At 36.3% G+C, this 13,370-nt stretch overlaps 1 protein-coding gene across 1 annotated transcript in view; it reads left to right on the top strand.

Moving 5' to 3' along the window:
* Positions 1–3,761: 3,761 nt before the first annotated feature.
* Positions 3,762–13,370, top strand: part of LOC132097319 (NACHT, LRR and PYD domains-containing protein 12-like) — a 116,165-nt gene continuing 106,556 nt past the window's right edge. Inside the window, exons 1-5 of the mRNA XM_059502942.1 lie at positions 3,762–3,795; positions 3,922–5,752; positions 9,173–9,343; positions 10,857–11,030; positions 12,383–12,553. Of these exons, the coding sequence (XP_059358925.1) occupies positions 3,762–3,795; positions 3,922–5,752; positions 9,173–9,343; positions 10,857–11,030; positions 12,383–12,553 (2,381 nt within the window). The remainder of the gene's footprint in view (positions 3,796–3,921; positions 5,753–9,172; positions 9,344–10,856; positions 11,031–12,382; positions 12,554–13,370) is intronic.

Below are 13,370 nucleotides of genomic sequence, written 5' to 3'. Positions count from 1 at the left end.
CACAGCCCTAGGGTCTCATTTATAAAACTTTCCGTAGATTTCATCCTAAATTTTTATGTAGGCACAAAATCTAGATTTTGCATACGCCCAAAAGTTTTCAGATTTATAAAACCATGCGCACGCCAGAACCTGTACAAACATCTCTTTATAAATCCCAGTCAGGGGAAGATTGTGCGTACATGTAATCCAGCAGTGTCCACCATAATATAGAAGTAAGTGCACATCATCCATCATTGTTCTCACTAAAATATTTCTCATAACATGTGATCTGACTCTGTAGTTTAGTTTAAAGATTAATTATTGAGCACCTATAGCACTCCTTGCTTTAATAAAAATAACATGTCACAGGAAAATGGTTGCAGTATTGACAATGATTGTTCAATAATGTCATAATCAATACTTGTCAGGGGAGCAGTATCATTGTTTAAGTTGGAAAGTGCAGTAGCCACTGGTTCACGTTGGTCATACAAGCGCTGTAGCATGTCAAATGTGCTGTTCCATCTCGTGTCAACCTCCTGTATCAGTTTCAGAGTTGGTCTTCCCATCAAGCTCTGCATCTCCACAAGCTTGTCCTTTGCTTTGCAGCTGGATCTGAACAACCCAACTATCTTTCTGGCCTTCTGGCGTATTTCATTGATGACTGGGGTTTGATCTAGTGCCTTTTTCACAATCAAATTTAAAGTATGAGCAAAACATGGGACATGGCGAAGGTGGAGTAGCTGGGCACTTAGGATCATGTTAGATGCATTGTCAGTCACCATGCACTGAACTTTGGAGGTTATTCCCCACTCAGCCATTAGCAAGGCTTTAGCCTCCATGAGATGCTGGGCTGTGTGGGTTTGGTAAAACCTCCTTACACCCAGTACAACAGTTGCCATTTTTGCCTCTGGTGTTATGTAATGGCAAGTCACACCAAGATATCCATCCATATTAATGGAGGACCACATGTCAGCTGTAAGGCTAACTAATTCGGCCTTTTGTAGGTCCTCCATTGTCTTCTCCTTGGCTTTGTTGTACTTTTCGCTGACCATTATTTTAAGCACCTTCCGGGATGGGAGGACATAGCTTGGATCAAGCTTGTTCACAAATGCCCTGAATCCCTCATCGTCCACGATGGTGAAGGGCTGCAGATCCTTCACCACCATGTTTATAAGAGCCTCATCCAATTCCCTCTGTCTGACTTTTAAAAGAGAAGACAAAACATACTTTCAGACAAATACATTGGAAAAATACAGCTTCAATTAGTGCACATCTATTAAAAGTATAGCCTACTGGTTCATTATTTGGAAACCTTCCAGTGTTTATAATCAGTGCTTTATATAACTTATAAACTTTATAAACAGTGTCCCAAAAGGTTGTAATTATATTTCAATTATAATTATATCCCAAACAATGCATACCTTGCTTAGATGGCCCAGCAGTGTCAGTAGCAGGCCTAGGTACAGGGGGAATGCCATCCTCTGCACCCTGCAAAATGACAGGATGAGTGCTCCTCAAATGGCGCATCATGGATGATGTATTGTTGCAGTAGGCTAGCTGCCGATCACAATACACACATCTCACTTTATTTGGGGTTTCTAAATGGAAACAGATGTACGGCATCTCTTCTGGGGAGCTTCCATTTTATCTATCTATCCAAATCTATCTATCTATATATGAATCGATCTATGTATCTAGATATGTATCTATATATTATATATGTATCTATCTATTAATCTAGCTGTCTATATATATTTATATCTATGTATCTATTAATGTGTCACTATATGTATACTCTGTCTGTCTCTAGCCTCTCAGTCAATGTGTTGTGTAAATTTAAATGTAAGTCTAAATTGCCTATAACTAATCAAATCGCACTGTCACTATATCACCAAAAATCCGCTATCTCAAAGTCAAACTCCTCTCACAAAAACCCACGAGGTCAAAATGCGTTTATTTCACTTTTATACAGATGTGCGATTGTGTGGTCTGTTCCCGACCGTTCCAATCAAACGCTGATTCGGCGGACCACACCTGATGAAACAATTAGTGAAACACTTCGAGGCTTCGTTTGGTCATAGTCACGTGACATGGGTGTTTCGAATCACGCTTCGGATCAGTGTTTCGACACATCTGCGCTTCGGGATCTCGCAAAGCTTCGGAACGACTGTTTCGCTTCAGCCATCCTTATATTTCATGCAAATGTGTATATCGACATGAAAACAGAGTTTAAAGTCATTGTTTACTTCATTAATTTTCTCACTCCATGAAAAAGAGTTTGTACGCCTGGTTTATAATGTTTGTACGGTGTGTATATATTTATGCCAATTTTATTTTCTATAAATCCCAATATGTGCGTTAAAAAAATCTGTACGCAATTTCTGTGCCTATTTTGTGTGCACGCAACATTTATAAATGAGAGCCCTGGTGTGTAATCTGTAGATATGATGAAGTCAGAAGACGTGTGTTCCAGCTTTCAGTAAAGATCAACTCTTGCTTGTAGAGATTAAAACACACATCAGAAGTGTCTGTGCTGAGAAAGTGAATGATGCTGAAGCTGTAAATAATGAAAGGATGTGAGAGTGTTGAAGATATAGAGAAGAGAAGATATAAATGAAGAAGGGGAGAGAAGTGAGACGACTGAGACTGAGGAGAATGAAGCTGAATGTGGCACAATGGTAGAAATGAAGCTTGTGTGTTAGATGAGGATGATACTGCTGTGACAGAAGAGAGCTTGGACTCTACTGTGATGGAAGGGGACTTTTTTTTTTTACATTGCGGTTTCTTTTTTGAATTTATGAAATTGATTGTATTAAAGTTTTAAAACTGTTCCCACTCTGTTCTTTGTGTCAATAGTGTGAGATCAGGCTCACATGTGTCCAGCTCTGTGTCTGTGAAGAGTGACTGCTCAAAAGATGAACCACCGAAGTTCAGTGAGAAAACCCCATCACCTACTGAAAGGTATTTCATGTGTTTTGTGTTATGGCACTAGCTAATTTCTCCACTGGGATATCTGTGATAGAAATGAAATAAAACCATAAATCAAAGAACAATATCTGCTTTGCTTTTTAATGAACTCAGTCTGGAGCTTCTTTCCAGTAATACAGTTACACAAGCAAGAACAAGGAGGCATAAATACACCATAGAAACATGAATGTATTTCCATCTTTCTGTTATTAGTGTCAATAGTTTTTTACTTATAGGACAGAAAAACTTACATTTGTACTTGAGTAGAACCTTCTCTTTAACAGAATTAACTTATAACTGCAGCATTAACAGCTGAAGTTTGCTCTTTGTGTTTGATAAAAAAACAGTAGCAAGAGATTTGTTTAATATATTGCCTTAACCACATTTAATTTTATTCACCATTTTTACAGTCTGCATTATGAGACATTAGACTCAGACTTTCAGATTAACAGGAAACACAAGAATTTCACAGACCAACTCCTAGGAATCTTCCAGGTGAAAATAATATTTAATGATTATACTTATAACAAATAAATTGTTTATTGGACAATGTTTCTTTTACAAATATTTTTAATTATGGATCATATATTTTGGACCAAATGAATGTGGATTTGGTTGAATTTTGTTCTTTTGCCTCTGTGTTTTGTTTATAGGATCTTGAGGAGAAAATAATCACATTTCTAAGAAATGAACTGGACATGTTTAAGAAAATATTACAAAAAGAGGACATGCGATACTTTGTGAAGGACTTTAATGAGAACAGATGCAGTATGAAAGAAGCAGCTCTTGATCTCACGCTCTACTTCCTGAGAGAGATGAAGCAAGATGAAGCTGCTGATACTCTAGAAGGTAAGAGACTCCAGTGCTGTCAATTAATAATTTTATTTATAATTATTATAATAATTCCTTTAGACTTCCACATTCTGTTCTGAACATAAACCCAGAGACTAAACAATCTTTTATTTCTGTGTTTAGATGAACTGATCTTCATTCATCAGCTAAAGTGTAGCCTAAAGAAGAAGTATCAATGTGTGTTTGAAGGAATTGCAAAGCAAGGAGACTCTACACTTCTGAAGAACATCTACACAGATCTCTATATCACTCAGGGTTGTAGTGAACAGGTCAATACTGAACATGAGATGAGACAGATTGAAGTTGCTTCCAGACGTCATGAATCACAGGAGATACAGGTTGAGTGCAAACATTTGTTTGAAGCACCTGAACAAGACAAGCAGATCAGAACTGTACTGACAAAAGGAGTTGCTGGCATCGGAAAATCAGTCTCTGTGCAGAAGTTTGTTCTGGATTGGGCCGAAGGAAAAGAAAATCAAGATATCAGCTTCATATTTCCTCTTCCATTTAGAGAGATGAACTTAAAGGAGCAAGAAAAACTAAGTTTGATGGACCTTATAACACAGTTTTTCCCAGAGACAAAAGGACTGAACCTTACAAGAAGAAATCAATTCAAAGTCTTGTTCATTCTTGATGGATTGGATGAATGTCGTCTTCCTGTAAACTTTAAGGACAATGAGACATGGTCTGATGTTTCATCACCAGTCTCTCTGGATGTTCTCCTGACGAACCTCATCAAGGGAAATCTGCTTCCTTCTGCTCTCATCTGGATCACCAGCAGACCAGCAGCTGCCAGTAAGATTCCTCCTGACTGTATCGACCGGCTGACAGAGATACGAGGATTCAATGATGCACAAAAGGAGGAGTACTTCAGAAAAAGATTCACGGATGAGAATCAGGCCAAAGAAATCATTGATCATGTTAAACAATCAAAGAGTCTCTTTATCATGTGCCACATCCCAGTCTTCTGCTGGATTTCAGCCACTGTTCTCCAGAACATTTTAGAGGAGAAAAGAAATAATGTTGTGAAAAACAATCAGGCTGATGATATCTCCAAAACACTGCAGGAGTCAAATACTGAAGACACTCCTAAGACTCTGACACAAATGTACACACACTTCCTCAGATTTCAGATCCAGCAGAGCAGACGAAAGTATGATGGAGAATACACACCAGATGTTTCCTGGGATAAAGATGCCATCTTTTCACTGGGGAAACTGGCATTTGATCAGCTGGAAAGAAACAATGTGATCTTCTATGACACAGATCTGGAAGCCTGTGGTATTGACGTCTATAAGGCATCAGTGTACTCAGGCATGTGTACCCAGATCTTTAAGGAGGAAACAGGGATCACTCTTGGTACCATGTACTGCTTCGTTCACTTGAGCATTCAAGAGTTTATTGCAGCCCTTTATGCACATCTGTTTCTAGACATGAAGAAGAAAAGTATATTTGTTCATGCGTCTACAAAATGGAAATATAAAAGTAAAACAATGATTGATTTGCTCAAGACTGCAGTGGACAAGGCACTAGAGAGTGATAATGGACACCTGGATCTTTTTCTTCGCTTCCTCCTTGGTTTGTCACTTCAGTCCAATCAGAGACTCTTACAGGGTCTGTTGACACAGGAAAATAGAAATGAGCAGAGCAAAAAGGAAATAGTTCAGTACATCAAGCAGAAATTAGAGTCTAATCTGTCTCCAGAGAGATCCATCAATCTGTTCTACTGTCTGAATGAACTGAACGACCAAACTCTGGTGAAAGACATTCAGACCCACCTTAGCAAAGGAAGTCTCTCATCTGCTGATCTTTCACCTGCCCAGTGGTCTGCTTTGGTCTTTGTGTTGTTGACATCAGAGGAGGAGCTGGAGGAGTTTGAGCTTCAGAAATTCAAGAAATCAGACAAGTGTCTCATTAGATTATCAGCGGTCATCAAAACCTGCAAAAGAGCTCTGTAAGTTAATATATTTTGTCATGTTTTGTTCTCATCTTAAAATTACATTAATCTACACTGATACATAGCAGGCTTGGACACTGCTGATTTAGTGAGTGAGTGACATGACATACAGCCAATTATGGTAACCCATACTCAGAGTTTGTGCTCTGCATTTAACCCATCCAAAGTGCACACACACAGCAGTGAACACACACACACACACTTTTATTATTTAATAATATTACTATTATTATATGTAGCTTTTTTGCTCACATTTTTGGTCAGTTTTCTCTTTGATAATTTGCGGATGCCGAAAATTCAGTGCATACCTACCTACATCCCCTCCTTGTTTACAAATCCAAAGCAAGTCCATACATCCACATTTAAATGCAGAAGGGGCTTTCCTGATAACTTTCTGCGATGGCGTCATCTTTATTTTACTAACTTGCTGCATGCTGAAGGCGACCCAGCTGACCTCACCAGAAAACTCAACACCACCGTCTAGTGGATTGTCTAGAAATTGATTTTATTATTCTACCAAATAGTATACTAAAAGATTGATACTTGGCATCCGTGTATCAATACAGTATTGCCGTGGAAAATATTGCGATACTATACTTAGTTGTAGTACACTATCGTTTATTGACGTTAACCTAATGCTGCGTTCCAGACAGACAACTTGGATATACTAATTATAACACAATACAATAGTGTATTATATTATAGTCTTTAATAATATACTTTACATAATAATATATAACATACTTTATATATTTATATGTAATGTTAGGTAAAAAAAAAAGTTAGCCTAAATACACTGTAAGTCGCTTTGAAAGCTGTAATGTGGAGTCAGACACGCTAGGATCCAATTGCAGTAGAGCTGAAACAACTAATCGATTTAATCGATTAAAATCGATTATTAAAATAGTTGTCAACTAATTTAATCATCGATTAGTTGCTAAATAACTTTTATTTGCCATAAGTGGCTCATTTCGTGCATATTTTAAATCTGTGGTGACCTCAGTGTGGCAGTAATGAGCTACCGCAGGTTTTACTCAGCCAGTACAGCAGGAGAAGTAGCGAATAGCCAATAGCTGGCCTCGTTTTATGTCACGTGCTTCCCGAACAGTTCTCTGCAGCATTCAGCGGGATGGTGGAGACAGACGGCAGTGGAGTAAGCTCAAGAAAGAAAAAGAAAAAAGCGGAAGATAAAACTAATCGAACGAAGTCATCCAAAGTGTGGGAGTACTTTACTTTGAGCCTTCAAAAAAAAAAAAGAGTAACCTGTAAACTTTGCACTACTGAATTGACTTTTATATTTTCAGATACTCCAGTACAATGTTGTTTGCAATGTTTAGTCGTAAAAGCTGATAACATTGCTTTTTAACAAGTTAATATTTAAAGCTTTACAAACATGTTCTGTGATCAGTTTGTCGTTTACAAGTTCATAATTCAGTCTTGCAGCCTAATTATGACTGAATGAGAGAGGTAAATGTTTAAATGTATTTGAAATGCACTGATCTTTTTCACACAGCAAGTTTTCTGTCTGTCCAATTTTTTTCATATTTTTTCAATACTTTTTTTTTCTGATGGATTTTACTTTAAAATGTGAGTTCCATTCAGGTTTCATGCCATTGGCACTTTATTCGAATGATTCAGCATAAGCTATGAAGCTGTTTCCCAGGTATAAAATGCAATGTACTACAATTTTATTCTGTTTTATTCTTATTCTTAGTGAAAATATGTTCTGAAAGATTCCTTAATAAGCTTTGTTTCGGGATGTTAAACTACTTTAGGAGCCCTAAGGACGGCCATGGTGAAAACTTTATTTGAAATCTCCTTGTGAAATTTGCTAGAGTACGTATGGGTCAGTGTTTTGATTGCAGAAGAGTTCGACAAAGGATTACTAGCACATAATAAAACACAACTCCAGGTATTTTTTGATGAGGATATGACAATGCAAAATTGTTAAAATCTCTGAAAAGTCTGTTGAATGATAAAGACCCTTTATTAATAAGTTACTTGGGGAAAAAATGGGCAAAACTAAAATAGAGGTACATAAACCGATTAATCGTAAAAAGAATCGACAGATTATCAAAATAATCGTTAGTTGCAGCCCTAAATTGCAGTATTAATTTATAGAGTGGTCAGACAGGCAGAAATCAGAAACAGCATCAAGAGTGTCCAGGGATATCCAGAAATCAGTAACAATACCAGACAAAGGTCGGGGCAGGTGGCAGAGAATCAGTTGGTATACATAATCCGAAGTCAAACAAGGAAGGAAAAAAAACTAGGAAAACGCTCAGAAATGTCTGACAGAACTAAACAAGACATCGCAATGTGAGTGATGTTTCACTGATAGGAAACAGGTGTGGTTCAATAATGAGTTCCTAGGCAGGGGTTTATGGGAAATGTAGTCCAGGGTGTACTGTGTCGTGTGAAAGTCTGTGGTGAATAAACAGATGTGCAGTGACCGGATCATGACAAAAGTGTCTGCTAAATGCATACATTTATTTAAATGTATTTATTCATATACAGTAGAGAGAGAGAGAGAGAGACGTTATTTCTGGGTCCAATACACAGCTAGTTTTCGTGCACTTCAGCAAGTCATTGACATATTTTTCCCCAGTCTTTGAAGCATTTCCTACATCTTTTATTTTTTTTCAGTCATTTACTTTAAATGTGTATTTCTATTTTTTCAGCCCTTTTTAATTATTTCATTTATTATAAATTTAATAAAAAAAATAAAGACGAGTCATAAGGTGTACAATAAAATCCTTATATTATAATCACATTGCACTTGAATCAAGTTAAAGGTGTAATCTGCCTATTGTCCTGCAGGTGACTGATTAAATCTGTCTTCTTACGATGCATTTAGGGCTTAACGATTACTCCAGAGCACTCGTAGATCTACGATTATTTTCAAGTGCTACTTAAGTTACGATGCTTTTGGGAAACAGACAGTGATATTAAGATCAGTCGTACGATAATTTTTACAAACTTCTTAGGCTTACAAAGCTTTTGAGAACCCTGACCCTGTTTAGTTAGCTACAGAAGAAGCACATCGTGTTATTATAAAACACATTGTTCCATAGTTATTTCTACTCCAATATGCAGTTCAACTTCTACAACTTCTGCTATAAAAAAGATGTACTCTTGCATATCCTCAATGCATAAATGATTAACCTCCAGATTCTACACCTCAAGACACTCATGCAGAAAATAGAGCAGCACTTTGAAATGTATAACTCATTGCCATTAATGATATAAACCTGTTATTAATTTACATATTTTATTAAGTAGGAAATTTGAATCAATGCAATCTTAATATATATGCAGTGTATTTACTGTTCATCTAAAAATAATTTGTATATATATATATATTTACAATTGTATTACATGTATCTAACTCTGTGATTTGATTTATTTCTCTTGTAGGCTAAATGATTGTGGTTTAACAGACAAAAGCTGTCCAGCTCTGGCTTCAGTTCTTGGATCAGATACCAATCTGAAAGAGCTGAACATGAACAATAATAATCTGCAGGATTATGGAGTTAAAATGCTCTGCACTGGATTGAAAAATATTAATTGCAAATTAGAGATACTCAGGTAAGTTTTGTGACAATCTGTAGTGTTTGGTTTAGAAGATCCATCTGTTAACATCAACCTAGATCATTTGCCACATAATTGAGGACAGAACTGCTTCAACTCAGTGAAATTTGCAGCATGAACTCTACATTCCACATTCTCTACATTCTCTACAACTCTACATTATCTCTCTCTACTATATATAAATAAATACATTTAAATTCATGCATTTAGCAGATGCTTTTATCCAAAGCGTCTTACAGTGCATTCAGGCTAACATTTTTTTTACCTAACATTATATATAAATATATAAAGTATGTTATATATTATTATGTACAGTATAATATTAAAGACTGAAATATAATACAATATTGTATTGTGTTATAGTTATTATATACAAGCTGTCTTTCTGCAACACAGCATTAGGTTAACGTTAATAAACAATAGTTTACTCCAATTAAGAGCCATTCTATAAGATGACATTTCAGTACTTGAAAAACGGACAGCGACTCCTAAGTAGCACTTAAAGCACAGCTACATGCAACTGTGTTTATTGCATTGTTACGAAACGCACGTGAAACAATAACGAACGATTACAAAATTACTCGTAGAAAACGCTCTTAAGCTCTAAAGTCAGGAAACCCGGCCCAGGACTGTACAATTAATCAAAATAAACTATAAATTGTGATATGGGGTAATGCAGTTATCAAATCCCAAAAGGCTGCATTTTAAGTTAGAGAGCAGAAGTTATAATTGGCTGTTAAATAAAATAAAAAAAGGCAGTTGAACAAGTTATTTTGAGTTCATAACATAAATTTAAAAGGTTCACCTAGTTTTGTGTTCATGTAATTTCCAACATTGTTTGGCAGACAATGTTAACAGATTTCACCAGATGTATACAACAAAGTGTTTATAAACCTGTTATGAACTAAACACAGAAATTTAGAGGTCACTGTTCAGTTTTCCACCAAAATAAAAGCCTGATGGCCTAACATTTGAAAGTAAATAAATTAAGACATAATAATTACAATAATTAATCTATCATTCAATCCTTCAAAATTGAAATCCTTCTTCAAGCCGCTTGTTCAAATACATTTTATGACTCATCCCTGAACCAAGCAGAAGTATATTTGGATGATGTACTTTGGGATGACTGTCCTGCAGGAAAGTCCATTGATCTGTGTCTCTAGGAAACTTTTAATGTCTTGGAAATCTTCTTATTCTTATACTTTCTAAAGTAATACAGTTATTTATTCTCTATAGCTTTTGCTAGATCTCTGTTGACTTTGCCATTTTTGCTACAATCTCTGAGGGGTTGAGTAATTTTGATTAACTGTAGGTTATAATTGTGGAAAATTAAAATTGCATTTGTTGTAGTTTCAGTTCACCAATATATAACTTTACCCAACTTTACTGTGAAAAGAGTCCATTCAGGCCAAAAATCCTGTCGTGCATCTTTTTATTTTCTTCATTCTAGAACATGTACTTGTGTGACAATCTGTGTTATAATGAAGAATAACATCTTTTCTAATAGACTTTCAGACTGCAGTATCACTGAAGAAGGTTATAAAGCTCTGTCTTCAGCTCTGAGATCAAACCCTTCACACCTGATAGAGCTGGATCTCACAGGAAATGATCCTGGAGAATCAGGAGTGAAGCTGCTCAGTGATTTACTACAGGATCCAAACTGTCAACTCAACACACTGAGGTGAGACGCAATGAAATAATGTTAAATAAGTTATACACATGTAAATTACTTATATTATGTATAAATTTTATTATATTTCACTAATTAAGTATACAATTTGTTGCATGAAAAATGTTCAAAATGATCAAACATGAAAGATCAGATGCTGCAGCTGCTGTAGTTTTGATGATAAATGTCAGCACAGTTTAGTTGTGTTAAAAGTTACAGGTTAATCAGACATTTTGGGTCACTAGATGTGCTGGATGAGCTTCGATAGTTAACATTTATGATTGTGTTATTGTGGACATTTCTAATGAAAAACGTATTCAGTGTGATTTATTAACCTGATTGTTTAAAAGTTACTGAATGCACTGTACATTAATGTCCATCAAGCTCAGATTCACAACACTGTAGTTCACTGATCTAGAATAGAGAACTGGATTGATCATGATGTCATGAAAGTGAAGCCACTGCGCCGCCATATTAGTTATCCCTAGTGTGTGTGTAAACGTTCTATTGAATTAATAGGAAATTGTATGATTTTAACGAGAAAACATCAGATAAGTCAGCCTTTTTAAATTACATTAGCGAACATCATGAACATGATAAATACCAGACAGACACGACCTCAACGTATAACAAATGACAAAGTGCTCATTCTGAAATCTGAAGAAAGAGTTATGCTTTGTATACACACATACCTTTTTTCGCCTTGAACAGTTATTCATTGTTTATATAATTATGTTATACTGTTTTTATTCATACAGTAGCTGCTAACTGCAAATGTTTCAACAAGGATTTCATTAACGGCTGATCAAACACTTCTGTTGACTTCACTGCCTTTTGCCAGTTTAGAATGTGATGAGTGATCCAGTCATATATAGATCAGTGCTGTACATCTACTACAGCAGATATATCACAGGCCACAAAGATATGATGTGTGTCAGGAGAGGATCGGTGATAATTGTACATACGCACACATGCACAAATGTCTGAACCTGCAGTTCCTCTCATAATGAGCAGAATTACTGTTGCATCAACACAGACATCAGTTAACTAAAACTATCCAGAGATGGTCTGAACCCAGATCATGTTCCTGTTAGTGGATCAGCAATCCAGTTTTTGGTGAATTCTGCTTCATAATAATAGGAAAAGCCGGCATCAAAAGATCAATTAAAAATTTCTCTCTGAATGCTTAGCTGTCACAATCTAGTTATCTCTTTGCTAACTTTCCTCATCTCCTGCTTAAAAGCCAGAAAGATCTTCAGATGCTTGAGAATCATGATCTAGTGAGCTTTTGCCCCTGAGTTTCTTTTAAATTTACTTTTATCTTGCACATTGAATTGATTCCAGCTTCATCTTCTCTTCTGCAGGTTTTTGGGTCCTGCTGCAGATGAAGCCTGTCAGTATGTGACTGGAATTGTGGGTAAAAACCCGTTACTCCTGAGAGAGCTGGATCTGAGTGGACGTAAACTAGGAGACACAGGAGTGAATCAGATCTCTGCTCTACTGCAGGATAAACACTGTACACTCAACACACTGATGTATGTTTTTTTCATTGTTACAAGGACACTTTCAACCCTCAAAGACCGATATAGCCGCCCGCGGCTAAAAATAACTGTTGTTTTTTAATGTTGAATAACTTTTGAACCACTAATCCAATCTGAATGCTTTTAAAGTGATGTAAAGAACTGATTCTCCACGTTTTGGAGATGTCCTATTTATCTCATTTGGATATTCAGAGGCGCCGTAGTGCACGTGATCACGTCATCACATTTTGACAACATTGATTTGTCAGAAGAAACCAATGCTTTCGTTCCTCTGAGCCAAACAGAAATGATTGTTGACGCGTAGCCCCACCCCAAGCCAAGATTGGTTCAAACTGTACCATATTCAACCAATAAGTAGTCATTTGAACAACTACTAAACATATTGCTTTTGAAATATGAACGAACACAAAGTGAAAGTGAAGTCTGTCACGAGTGCATGGATACAAACGCCAACTAACACATTTGCATGAAAAAACTCTCTGAAAAAGCAGAAAAACACACGACAGAGAACTTTGACATAAAACAAATCAAAACTAAGGATGAAACAGTGGTACATATCTGATAAAGCACTGGAATTTATGTCTTAGGTCGCTAGGCGATGTTCCAGTAAAATCTAATTTCACTCACTCATTTTGTGTAGTTTGTGAATCATTTGCACTGTATTGTTGAAGACAATTTGTGTAATTGTTTTACTAAAGCCTATGATATGCTTCTTGCTGCTGGGTGCTTTTTATGTGTCTTCGTCATCATCACCAGTATTTGTCATCTGTCAGCTGAGACATACTGGTAAATACTCAGATTAAAACTGAAG

The sequence above is a fragment of the Carassius carassius genome, chromosome 21 (assembly GCF_963082965.1).
Source record: "Carassius carassius chromosome 21, fCarCar2.1, whole genome shotgun sequence".
NCBI lineage: Eukaryota > Metazoa > Chordata > Actinopteri > Cypriniformes > Cyprinidae > Carassius > Carassius carassius.
This window is presented reverse-complemented; position numbering and strand designations above follow the sequence as displayed.